General features: G+C 41.6%; 1 protein-coding gene across 3 annotated transcripts; it reads right to left on the bottom strand.

The window, feature by feature from the left end:
- Positions 1-282: 282 nt before the first annotated feature.
- On the bottom strand, positions 283-12,396 carry GTSE1 (G2 and S-phase expressed 1). Of its 3 annotated transcripts, none has more exons than XM_064445432.1 (12): positions 12,311-12,396; positions 11,213-11,296; positions 10,423-10,486; positions 9,721-10,342; positions 8,326-8,493; positions 6,837-6,990; positions 5,238-5,615; positions 4,986-5,058; positions 4,309-4,557; positions 2,970-3,153; positions 1,700-1,840; positions 283-717 (listed from the first exon to the last, which is right to left on the bottom strand). In XM_064445432.1, the coding sequence occupies exons 2-12, from the start codon at positions 11,289-11,291 to the stop codon at positions 634-636; spliced, it is 2,196 nt and encodes a 731-aa protein (XP_064301502.1). In that variant the 5' UTR covers positions 11,292-11,296; positions 12,311-12,396; the 3' UTR covers positions 283-633. The 3 variants fall into 3 exon arrangements, with proteins under 3 accessions (XP_064301502.1, XP_064301505.1, XP_064301509.1); XM_064445435.1 differs by lacking the exon at positions 12,311-12,396 and adding an exon at positions 11,936-12,297; XM_064445439.1 differs by lacking the exons at positions 283-717; positions 1,700-1,840; positions 2,970-3,153 and adding an exon at positions 3,160-3,310.
- Between the last annotated feature and the right edge of the window lie 423 nt (positions 12,397-12,819).

Here is a 12,819-nt window from a genome sequence, read left to right as displayed (position 1 = left end):
AAGAAAGCATTTTTTCTACTTTTTGAGAAAGTTCAAGTCTAACCTTCAAATGTTAAGACTAAACCATCTGGGAATAACAAGCTGTTGCTTTCTCCTTTGAATCACACAAATTCAGCTGTTGCTCTTCGTGTTGTTCACTAGCATTCAACACTAAAACATTTATTTCCAGACTTGCTACACTTTGTATGAAAAACCACCCTGAAGTCCACTAGCCTTACCTACATCTTAACATGTTAGTGAAACACTAATAGTCTAACCAAAGCCTGTAATAAAAGATTGCTATTTTGTACAAGTTTGTTGAACAACTCATTTATTTTCAATTAAATCTTCATTGCACTTAGGGGATAAGGAATCAAAGGACAATTGGTAGGAAATAAAAAGACAGGCTTACAATAAGGAGAGTATCCCTTTTTGCCTTAGAGCAACACAGTTTAAATACATCCATTGCAGCACATCCACGAACGGAACCATTAATCAGGCTCAGTTTGACTATATCAAGACTGTTAGAATTCTATTGTGTTAACACAGTTTGTCAGGTAAGCTATAGCCATCTTCAAAAAAAACTATGAGTGAAGAATAACATGTAAACACTTTAAAGATCAGATGCCAAGAATTCTTCATTTCAATTCAAGTTCAGAACTTGAGTAGAGGGGAATCCAGATTTTCTTTGTTTACATCGGGACTCAGAGTGATAAGAGGTGAACTCAAATCAATTAGCTGAAAGAAAAACAATAAAATTTAGCTGTTGGAGTCAGCTGTTGTAAGTAACTACTACCAGCAATAATCTCTGTTAACAGTCTTCTCAAGTACTACTTTTTTGTTTAGGATTCCTATTAGTATCCAGAAGACAGATGTAAGCACCATACAAGCGTTTAGGTTCAGGTTTTCAACCATCTAAGCTCATTCTTTGACAAGCACAGACTTCTCACGAGGTGAGTATTGCCTGTACTCACCTTAAAAGCCCAACAGGCATTTCTGTGTGTCACTACCATGCATATTGAAGTGACACTGTCATCCAGGCAGGGCAGAGCACCTCTGAACTCGCCCCCAGAAGTCAGACTGCTGTGACCCTCTTTTGAGATACTTTGAAGGACCTGGTATTAAATTGATCCCAACTACATCTAATGTCAAATGCTACATCCTCATGGTTACCACCATTCATCTGACAATATCTAAAGGCATCTACCTTCAAGCCACTAATGCAGAAAACCCACTTGCCCAGAAACGCTTGTCAGATTTAAAGTAGATTCCAATGTACATCTGTCAAGTGAGGATTAGGAGAGGAGTTAAACAGGAGACAGACATGCTTTTTTGCTGAAAATGAGCAGCTGCTAAGAGCTGAAAATTTGCAAGAAAAGGAAAAGAAGAGTCATCATGCCTACTCTACTGGAGACAGCATTCACTTCCTGCTTCAGAACAGTTTAATTCCTTAAGAACTGCTTTAAACATTAAGCTCTTTCTCTATCACCCTCCTTTTCCTATTTGCAGATTGCTTGAGTTCTAGTTTAGAGCATATTGTTTGATTTTAAACATTTTGTTCTCTTAAAAGCACCTCACTATGTAGTATCATATAGATCATATTGAGCTATTATTAAATAATTATTGAAGTATTGTGGAGCTGCTCTGCAGACGACTATATGCAGCCAGCTGAAATTTTTCTGCTAGCAGATTTGCACTAGAAGACTTAAATATAACTTACCTTTACCTGCCCTGAGAATGTAGGCTTTAGAGGAGCAATCTTATTCACTTCAGGAGTATTAGAAAGGTCAATCAGAGGTCTACTTTCACATTCCAAAGTGTGTAGGAGAGATTTGTCTACTCCAATATCTACCAGTAAGGCCTTAAAAACCAAAAAAGGTAGTTCAGGTTTTCCCCTCCGTTCTCCATGCTTCCTTCATGAACACATTTAGGCAGTCAGTTTAGCTTATACAGCCGTAATAATCACAGGACAGCCTTAATTTACAGGTTGGGTATTTTTCATGCAGGATTGCTTGCACACAGTGTAAAAACCTCAGCTCTTGCTCTGCCATCACAAATAGGGAAAATGCAGTGAGACAAAGCAAAAAAGCTCCTTGGGGCATAAAATAAATTTTCACTTAAAAGCAGAGTGAAGTCAAATTTAAAACAGAATAGTAATAACTCTTAATATTTAAATGACTCAATTACAATTTTTATGCAATATTATTTAGCCATAATAGCTAATCTGTAGAACTCCAAACTTCAGTTATGCTTTTGTCCAGGTGAACGACTCTATACATGTGCTAAGCAATTCTCTAACAGATACTTCATGTCATCAAGTAAGCTTACAAGGAAAATACTGATGCAATAACATCAAGTCATTAATCTACAGCTTATTCTACACCTGAATATCTGTAAATCAACAGCCACTTTGACCGGTTAATATTTCAGAACTACCAGCTCAGTCCTTTCTCCTTAACGCCTGTGGTGTGCAGCTTTGCACACAAAGCCAGTAGATTCTTGGGAAAGGGGAAAAGCATTCACTGGACCAAGTACGTAACACTTAACTAAGTTTACTGCTACATGGTGGTGTAATCCTCACTCATCGTATGCAGATTTGCACTACTGTTAGGTTATTTAGGTGATTTAGGAATTTAGCTACAGCAGTGCATTTTTTTACCCCCAGAAGGGCTTTATGGCAGCAATGGGAACTGCCCTGTGACACTGCTTTTCTAATCAAAGCCACAAGGATTTCACAGCACTTATCCAGAAGTGGAAGTTTAACACAAAATCTGCAAGTATTTGATCATTCAGCTTTGAGATGGAACAAACTTAGTGGAAACACTGAACAGATGTTCAGTGCTAAAAATAGGCACTAGAGGGTGCACACGCTTAGAGTTTTAACTTCATGTGCACTGAAGTAGCTTTCCTACTTATCACCAATCTCAAAATAATTTCTTTTCAAGCAGTTTACTTACTAGTTCTGTAAAAAGTGTCTTGTCATTTCTTACCTCAGTTTGTTTCTCTTGAGCCAGCTGATTTTGTACTTCAGCCTCTTTTAATTCATTTTCTACTACTACTTCTGTAGCAATTTTTTCTGGTGAGAAGTTAAGTGCAAGAGGTAGCACAGGTGGGGGAGATATATCATCATCTGAAGAAGATATCTGTGTCTTACCCTCTTTTGTCTGTTTAGAACTAGAGAAAAAGAGCATTGGCAATAATTGAGTTCTTTAATCAACATGAACTACTGAAGACAGACAAGCCAATGCCCTAACCTCATTTTCTCCTTTTTTACCCCAAGTTTTAATGGCCAAAGGCTTCCCATGTTTTCATCGAAAAGTATGCTAGTTACCTGCAAAATACAAGATATTTCATGCTGCAATAAATTTATAGCCTACCCATGCAAAAAATGAGCTAATGACTTCAGGATGATGATGAATTTAATCTGAAATGGACATATACAGGCAGCTTGAATTTAACACATGGGACTTTGTTTTTTTCAGACTTTAAAAAAACAACTAGCAAACAAGTACTGATATCGCATATCACTGAGCAACCCATTTCAGACCCTGCTGAGAGGAAGCACTGACACCAGCTGGAGGGCCGGGGGTTGTAATCTGATCAGTATGATAAAGTCATTGTAGAAAGATAGTAGCTTCCTTGAGAGAAAAGACTATTTTGGACATTTACCCTAAGTAACCTGACATATAGGAAGAGTTTCCTACCCATGAATCATTCCTGCTTTAATCATGTTCATCTCTACCAACCATGAACCAAGACTGCATACATATATATGGCATCTGTGAGAAGATGTTGGGCTGATAATATGAAGCAGCAACATTATTTTCACAGAAAACAATTTGCAACAGTGTAGGATTCACCCATTCTGCAAGCAATTATTTCAAATGAAACAGAGGTAAACCTAATAAACTAAAGTTCAGTCAACTAAATCCTTGGCTTTTTGATGCTTTAACAAAATATAATTTTACAGAAGCATTGGCAACAGTATAAAACAAAGTTAAGAGTAATATGTGTTTTAACTGGCTACTTTCCTCCATCAGATGTTCTGACTGAACATCACATACAAGTCTTAAGTTGTCTGCTAGCTCAAGAAATACAAGAATTATAATCTCTAATAGGAAGTTAACGTTAGATATTGACTCATCTCAGCAAGGTTTATAGTATTTAACTAGTCACAAGACAAATCTTTATTAGGCCTATATAGCATCTATATTTAAATGCTTTATTCTAACATTTAGCAGAGATCCTTGGAACCTGAAAGTCATCAAAATTCACTTAAAGGCATTTTGCTTACAATAGGAATTTCATATATGGAGGTTTCTGTCTTACCCAGTTGTAAGAGTCTTTCTGGTAGAAAAGCTGGAATTTTTGTCAACAGATGTAGGATGTGGAGAAAATGCCATTCTTGATGAGGTTTTAGGAGTAACTGCTGGAAATCCTGAGATACGACGAACAGGTGTAGGTAAGCCAGACCGTTTCAGACTGGCAGGAGTCATGAAGACAGACCTCTCAGGAAAACAAGACTTCTGAAAGATCCCATCTCCTGAGGCTTTCATAGGAGTGCTGACTGCCATGGCACTAAAAAAGGAACATGCATTATGCAACAGCTTCTAGAAACAGTTTTATTCAAACTATTCTACCAAACAACAGAAATCAATTTCCCTTTGGTCAGTAAGGGAACAATAATAATTTTAAAGTTGATAATCACAGCATAGTAAGGGCATTACCTCATAAGAATTCTTTCATGAATGGCTCTAGTCTATTTAGCACTGCAAAGAAAACCCTCTTCAGAAGAGAGTGGGGGTGTTGTTTGGTTTAGTTTTGGGTTTTGGTTCTGTTTGACTTTTTTTATTTTAAATCCGTTCCAACAGGCATTAACACAGCTAACCTGGAGGGTCTCAAGGGACCAGACAATGACGTTAGAACTTTAAGATTGTTGCAACACCCAACCATGTTGTATTTTAAGAAGTAAGCCTCAGTACATTAAATTTTCAGTTAAGGCCTACCTTCCAAGTGTGCCACAAAATGTTAATCCAAGAGACGGTGTTGCTTTTGGTGCTGATTTGTCTGGTGGTGTATCTAAAAAGAAAAGTTGTTAATTGCTATCCACGTTTTTTTATAAATGAAAGATATCTGTTAAAACATTAATTCCTTCCAAGGGTGGACAGAAGTGTAATGAAACAAATAAAAAGCATTTGAGGTAACATTTGCTTTTAATAGCCAAGCTAGAAGACAGGTCATGCAAAGTATGAACTTACCTCCAGTCTTCACCAGAACCTTGGTTAGGCTTGTAGGAACCGACAAAACTCTAGCCTTGGGCTTTGGACACCGGCTTCCTTTTGTTGCACTTCCATCTTTATTCTGCTGACATAGCTTCTGCAGACTGGGAACAGAGCTCAGCCTCTGAATTCCACTGCCTACAGGCTCAGATGATGTTGCAGAAGCTGAAGATTTAGCCAAGCTTACTGCACTAGGTATTTTGGGAGTACTAGCTGATCTTGCTTGCTTCCTGGATTTCTCAGTATTGGCAGCCTGCAGAGATGAGACTCTGGTAGGTCTGATTAGGGCCAGCCTGTTTGTACTAGATGAAAGCTTAGAGCCACTCACACTAGCTTTTGAAGACATGCTTGCTTTTCCTGAAACAGAAAGTTACACTTCTGAATCATTGCTTATTGCTAAGTTTTTGACTAAACAGAATAATTACACTCACACAGGAAAGAAAGCCAGCAACTTACAGCATTTCAATTTATGTTCAAACAACTCAAGTTTAAGGAGAACACATACAGCTACTGAAAACTTACTCCCTAAATTCTCCAGCAATTTTGTGTTTTAGAAAGTATCCTCACCAAATTCCTGACTTACTGCAGACAAGTCAAAGAAAATTCTTCAAGGAATGCCAAAAGAGCTTGCAGATTCAAGTTATATTTTCAACATTTTCTCCCAGTACAATTAGCACTGTTCCCTTAAGCAGGCATTCAAGGCAGCAATAATTCAAGTTACACTGATTAACACTATAGGTTGAACTACCCCACAAGTGCTTTTCTCAGTTTTCTGTATGGTTCTTACTTTTAGTCTGTAGGTTACTTTCATTAATAGAATGAATCTTGACTAGACAGTTTTATCATATAAAATAATTCTTAAGCTTTAACTTTTACTGATATATTATTATCAATCCAGAAACAAAGTACAAAATAAAAAGTTGCAGTAACCTGGTATCTTGGTAGATTGACAAAATCTGTGCTGCTTACATCTGTCAGTATTTTTAGGAGGATGTTTTCCTGATCCTTTGACGTTTACTGAAAGGGTCAAACTGATGCCTTCGTTATAGTATAAGCCTCTTGGGTGTATTCAGTTAGGTCCCCAGAGTTTTTTTTCCAATCTGCTTGAGTAAAGCTCATCCATTTATTAGGCTTACAGAAACTCAGAACTTGGAACTAGGCCTTCCACCTGCCTTCCATATTTCAGTTGGTTTGGTGGTTTTTTTTTTTCCCCCCAATTCAAGTTAAACAAGCTTACAGCATCCAGAACCTCATATATTTGGCTATAATAGAGAAGATCATGTACAAAAAGAACAGGCTTCCTGAGGCATTGCTTACTTGCTAGCTGTGTCAGACCCTTGCACATAGACATCAGGCTTACACGAGTCTGGTTTTTACAAAGGAAAGAAGTCAAATATTTATCTTTAGTCCACAGGGATTTATTGGGCTAGCCTACAAAATTTTATTCTCCATTCAGAACAATTCTTACTGCTTGTATGTACTGGACACCATTAAAACGTATCTAAACCCACAGACCAAGACATGCTTAGCCACTTCCAAAATTGATTTGTGGCACGAATCTATAGTAAGAGTAATTACCATTTTTTCCTACAGGAGAAATGGGTAGACTTGAATTCAGACTTGAATTCATGCTGGAAACTGATGATGAAGATGATGAAGTAGTCTTTCTTGTGACACCATTGACAACACCAGGAAGTTTCAGATGTGTTATCTTCTTTAAGCCAGGCTGAGTCTGAGAACATAGTTTATTCAAAAGAAAAAAGCCTATTTAACACACTATTTTGCCATGCTTTTCCTTGGTATTATAGCTTTTTATTTGTAAGTTATAGAGAAGCTCCTTCGTCAGATTACAGTTTAAAAAGTGAATTTTCTTAGAAGCCATTCATTATATCTGGGCTATTATACAGAACAGGAACATCAGATCTAGGAGGCGGACTGTTTTTTTAATTTCTGTCACAGATTTGAGTATGGAATTAAAGGTATTAATGAATAAAAGGAGCAACCCCAGGAACCAGTATATGCTGGGCACCAAGCAGCTGGAAAGCAGCTTTGCAGGAAAGGCCCTTTGGAGTGCTGGTGGACAAGCTGAACGTGAGCCAGCAATGTGCCCACGCAGCAAAGAATGCTAACAGTATCCTGGGCTGCATTAGGAGGAGTGCTGCCAGCAGGCCGAGGGAGGCAACCCTTCCCCTCTGCTCACCACGGGGGAGGCCGCACCTGAAGATCTGTGTCCACTTCCAGGCTCCCCAGTAGGAGAGCAATTTGGTGCTACTGGAAAGAGTCCAGCAAAGGGCCACTAAGATAATTAACAGACTGAAGCATCTCCCATCTGAGGGAAGGTTCCAGTGGTTCCTGAAGAAGGCATCCAGTGGTGCCCAGTGACAGGACCAGAAGCAATGAGCACAGGCTGAAACACAAGAGGTTCTACCTCTGAACATCAGGAAACACTTCTTTCCTTGATTAATGAGACTCAAGGTCACCAAGCACAGGTTGCCTGGAGAGTCTGTTGAGTCTCCACCCTTGGAGATATTCAAAAGCTGCCTGGACATGGTCCTGGATGATGGGCTCTGGGTGGCCCTGCTTGAGCAGGGGGTTGGGCAAGCTGGCCTCCAGAGGTCCCTCCCAAACTCAACCACTCTGTGATTCGGTGAAGCAGCATGCAGCGTGGAAGTATGTGTCCAAAGCTTCAAAACAACTCCTGACAGCTATAGGTATTCCACCTTCATACAAGCAACCTTTCCATATGGTATAGTTAACTACACACATTAAAAAAAACCAAACTTTTTCTTACAGAAAATTGCTGATCACTTACCTGCAGCTAGTGCTTTAAAAACAAAGGAAATGCTTGTTAATCCAATGCATTTATAGTTGCTTTTAAGTACATTCATTGTGCTCTAAGCCAACAACACACATTCAGGAACAGCAATTACAGAACAGATACTACTTTTCCTTAAAGCCATTATACACAACAATAAAGCTTGAATATAGTTGACTTTCTAATTTAAGTATTTTCTTTCTATCAGAGCATCACAAAAGTTATTTTCATATTAAGAATGCTTGCCATTACCTTAGTTGGTGCAGGAAGGGCTTTGTCTTGTGCTGAGGAACTGCCAGTGAACAAAGACTCAAAGACATCTGAAGCAGCACTAGATTTATTAGAAATTAGATCTTCAGATGATCCCGTGCTGTTCAAGTCTCTTTTTGTTGAAATACTAGTACGTTTTCCTGGTTTGGGCTGCAAATTTCAATGTGACATCTTAAAAGCTATTAGTGTTTTTAGAAACCACTATAAAGCTTTTTTTTTTTAACACAAATTGATTTTGTTAAGAAACCAAGACAACAGTCAGTGAAAAAGCCTTTGAATCCCATCAGTCCTTAGTCTTTAGACTAATATAGTTTAGTCTAGTGAGTGTATTTCTTAAGTACTAGAGCATGCTTGAACCCAGATATTGGGCATCAACTTAAGGACAGTGCTGCAACAGCAATTCATCAGCACAAATTTCATATGATCCTGTCCACCTACATACTTTAACAGCTGTTCCTTACATCTATGACATCTCCATTTAATGCATATTCTTCTGCTTTACTCCAGCTTTCCAAAAAATGAGGCATTACAACAGTAGACTGCATCATCCAACCTGCCTATCTGGACAGTGGGGTACAATTTGGCTTGTTAAAGCATTAAGACTGTGACTTTTCCTATAGCACCCAAAATCAAGAAGAGACTTATACTACAAAGGAGCCAAAGGGTCCCCTATTTTCTAGAGGTGATGGTTCTCAGGGAGCCAATATCACATTTTCAGTAAAATCTGCAGTACGTACTGGGGCCTAAGCCATAAAGTGTAGAGCAATAAAATCCAGAAGATATTCTATGTAGAGACTGGGATTTGTGCACACAGGTCACTAACACAACTGTTGCCTTCTTATCCTAGAATACATTTTCAGTTGGTCACATAGCCACATCCTAAATATAAGGCCATTAATCAGAGCTTTTCATGACTGAGACAAGTTGTGGACAGAGCTAGAGCTAAAAGATTTTCCTGTCCTATTAAAATAATTGTGGGTTCCCTCCCCCCTCCATGGACAAGGGTTAACAGTAAACAAAACCATTGCTGCACATTACATCACTAAGGACAGTGCAGTAATTTTACCAGCAACAAAACAGTGTTTAAACAGAAGCTAGGAATGATGGTATTCACAAAACCAGAATACAACAGAAAAGAAAGTTGCCTGTGAATGCTCTACATTGTCATAACAGATAAACTAGCTGGCTATTATACCACAGTATCTGCCCTGACTTTTCTTTTTTATATATAATGTTTCCTGCCTAAGGGTCTTATGAGGTAGAGAAACAGAAGAAAGTTCACTTTTAAAAATAAAAGCTTGTGGACAATTTAAGCATTCATAAAACACACAAAGGCCGTGTTTAAAGAAATCATTGCTGCCCAGAAGCTGTCTTTACCTTTTCAGTAGTCAACAAATTGCTTTTTCCAAGAGTACATGACGGTTTTGCCAGTGGCAGTTTGCCAGTTGCCTTCATATTTCTTTCCTTAGTTTTCTGTTCTTGTGTCAGAGGTGAACTGGCAATTTTTGTAGGAGATGTAAGAATTTTAACAGGGCTTCTGTTTGAAGGAGTATGAAGAGCATGTGTTTTGTCATCTGACAAAAGCTTATCTGAGTCCTTATGAAAACAAGGTGGCAGCTGACATGCTGGGCTGTCCAGCACACAGTACGTCTCCCTTTTAACAGTCCTGGGACTTTCCTCTACGTTTTGGTTTCTCAGTATTTCCAATTTTAACTTTGGGTCCTCCACAAATTTTTCTATAATCTTGTTTTCCCATTCTTCTTCTGACTGGCTTATTTTAGTCTGTACCTTCTTGCTTCCATTCTCTATTTGCAGTGCTAACAAATGAGCTTCTTTGAAAATTTCCACAAATTTATCTCCTGTAAGTGGGCTCCACATGAGATCCACATCAGATGCAGGCATGCTCTTTTGTTCAGCATTTCTTTTTTCTTCAATATTGACAGCAATACATTTTTCTTTGTGTCCTAAAGGTCCAACAAAAACTTCATCTTCATTCCCACTATGAAGAAAAATAAGTCAGCCCAGCACCTTACGTGCGCCCATTGTAAAGTTGTACTTACCTGCAGACCCTTCACTTACCTTGCTGGAGAGAGTGAAAGGTCAAAATCAAATGTTTCATCAGTCAGAAGAGGAAAGTCTGAAACTATAACAACAAGGATTTCATCACAGTGGGGATTTGCAGTAAAAATGACTGCATCATGCTTTGCCAGTTTGGTGAAGCTGAAGTCAGATGGCAAAGTTTTAGCTCCCAAGTTTAAATAATTAAAATAATAAAAACATGGTTTAGGTCACAGAAATTGAAGGTACAACTGTGAATATGATAATTGTGACAGATATCCAAATATCATGAAAGATCTCAACACTAATCTCTAAGCATCCATAATAGGAACATAGGACCTGGCTGTGGGAAAGGGCATCAGCAGCATCCAATCAAGAAAAGAGAAGATATATAATCTAGAGCTATATGACAATGTAGTTGTCCTATCAGTCAGTTCTTTCCGGGTGAGGCCACCACAGGACAGTAACAGGAGCCAGTGAGATTAGTTTTCCTATTAGCTAATACATACACCAAATATTGATTGAATCCACAGCAGACAGATAAGGAAAAGGGAGGAGCTCATATTAGATATATAGAAGAGAGGATGATGACTTCATGTCACTATTACACATGTTCTAGCACCAGTGCTCCACAAGGTCTTGAGGAGGCTTTTAAGTCTGAGACTGGCAACAGCAACCCATGCAAGGAAACAAGTACACAGAACAAGATACAAAGCAGGTACAGTAGGTCTGTTGTGTCTGCTCTGAACTGTCTTAACTTTTAATAAGAGATACACCAGGTAGAGAATACCCCAACATGCTCTCCACCTACCGTTGCTCCTGCAAACACCCATTTTTAGTTCAATCACATGACTTGAGGAATGTGCTGCCATTTCTTTTCCTTTGTCCATAGTGCCTGGAATATAGAGAATTAGCTATGCAGTAGGCTTAGGGGAAAAAAAAACCACCAAATAAACCAATAAGGTCACAGAATTTTATCATGCTGCCAAATTAGCAAGGAGGAAAACATTCCCTTTGGAGACTCTTGCATATCATGTTTAGAGACTGCCACATAAGCATGGTTTATGGGATGTCACACGTGTCACCATCTTCTCTTGAAAAGCGCTATCAAATTACCTGAGACTGTGTGTATGTAAAGCACTTCAACCTCTGTGAAAAGCCTTCAAACACAGCAGCGATGCCTCGGGTTTCTGAAATTCCTTAACACAAACTCTGTTCAGCAGCTGAACTCCTTGTACGAGCACCGCTGCAACGGGCAGCTCAGCTAGGCAGTCGCAGCAGAACACTGCTGCCCCACAGGCTAAAAAACCCAAAGCTTTTTACAGCACTCATTCGAGGCCGGCGCAACCAAGACCCAGCACATCTCTGCTCTGCAGAGGGAACGCGCGCTGTGCTTGAGACGGCGCCTTCCCCTTGCGGACAGAACCCCACCAAACACGATCTCCCTGTGAGCGGCTGTCGATTCGTCCCTACCTTACCGCGACCCGCTGGGGCTTTGCCGAGAGATTAGCCAGGAGGCCCTCACGAAGAGTACCTCAGGCGACGGGGCCAGAGCGAAGGGGTTAATGCCGAGCGCCGGCCGAGCAGGCCCGGGCCTAGCAGGGCCGGTCCCGCACGGGACGGCTCGGCAGAGCCCGCCGGGGCCGAGGGGACCCCACGCACGCACACCCCCACAGCCGCGGGAGGAGAAGCCGCCCGGGCGCGCGGAGCCGCTCACGAGCTGCGGGGAGCCCCGCAAGGGGCGAGGAGCCGCCCGGGCCGGCCGGCCGCCCGCCTCAGCGAGCTCCAGCCGCAACGGCCCCTCCACGGCCGGGCCTCGGGGGAACACCTCGGGACATCGCACCGCGGGGGCCCGAGCCGGGCGGAGCCGCCCCCACGGCTCAGCTGGGCTCCGCCGGGCGCCGCTCACCTCCGCGGGGCCACCGGGCACGAAGAAGCGCCGCGCTGCCGTCAGGGCGTTTGAAATCGCGCCCCGCTCACGTGACGCCTCCCGCGCGCCCTCATTGGCAGATTTGAACGATACGCGACACGCCCCCTCCCGCCCCCCCCCCCCCCCCCGGACATTCTGGGGCTTGTAGTCGGGCGGGCCGCCCCAGCGGCCGCCGCGCCTCAGGGCGGGGCCTGTAGCGCATTAATTACCGGTACCTACGGCGTGGCAGAAGCGGAGGCGGGCTCCGGAGCGCCCCGGCACCCAGGGCCGTCAGAGGCTGCTGCAGCGGCTGGCGTGGGGTGCCGGGCCTCGGGGTGACTGCTGCGCCGCTGCTGTGCCCACCGTGGCGGAGCGTGAATGTGGGCTCCTTTCGTTCCCTCCACAGCTTTGCTGGATGTGGTTTTGTACCTGTTCCTAAGCTGACACGAGGAATAGCGAGGTTCCTGGGTGTTGTCCCAGCTACTGCCAATTAATATGGGCTGACCGAC

The sequence above is a fragment of the Phalacrocorax carbo genome, chromosome 1 (assembly GCF_963921805.1).
Source record: "Phalacrocorax carbo chromosome 1, bPhaCar2.1, whole genome shotgun sequence".
Classification (NCBI taxonomy): Eukaryota; Metazoa; Chordata; class Aves; order Suliformes; family Phalacrocoracidae; genus Phalacrocorax; species Phalacrocorax carbo.
This window is presented reverse-complemented; position numbering and strand designations above follow the sequence as displayed.

Bases quoted from the DNA above. Each gene is read 5' to 3' on its own strand.
- GTSE1 (XM_064445432.1), bottom strand. From the start codon at position 11,291: ATGGACAAAGGAAAAGAAATGGCAGCACATTCCTCAAGTCATGTGATT. The intron at 8,494-9,720 runs GTAAAGACAGCT...TGAAATTTGCAG, and splicing joins ATTTGTTGACTACTGAAAAG to CCCAAACCAGGAAAACGTAC. The intron at 4,558-4,985 runs GTAGGCCTTAAC...TTCCTTTTTTAG, and splicing joins TTTTGTGGCACACTTGGAAG to TGCCATGGCAGTCAGCACTC.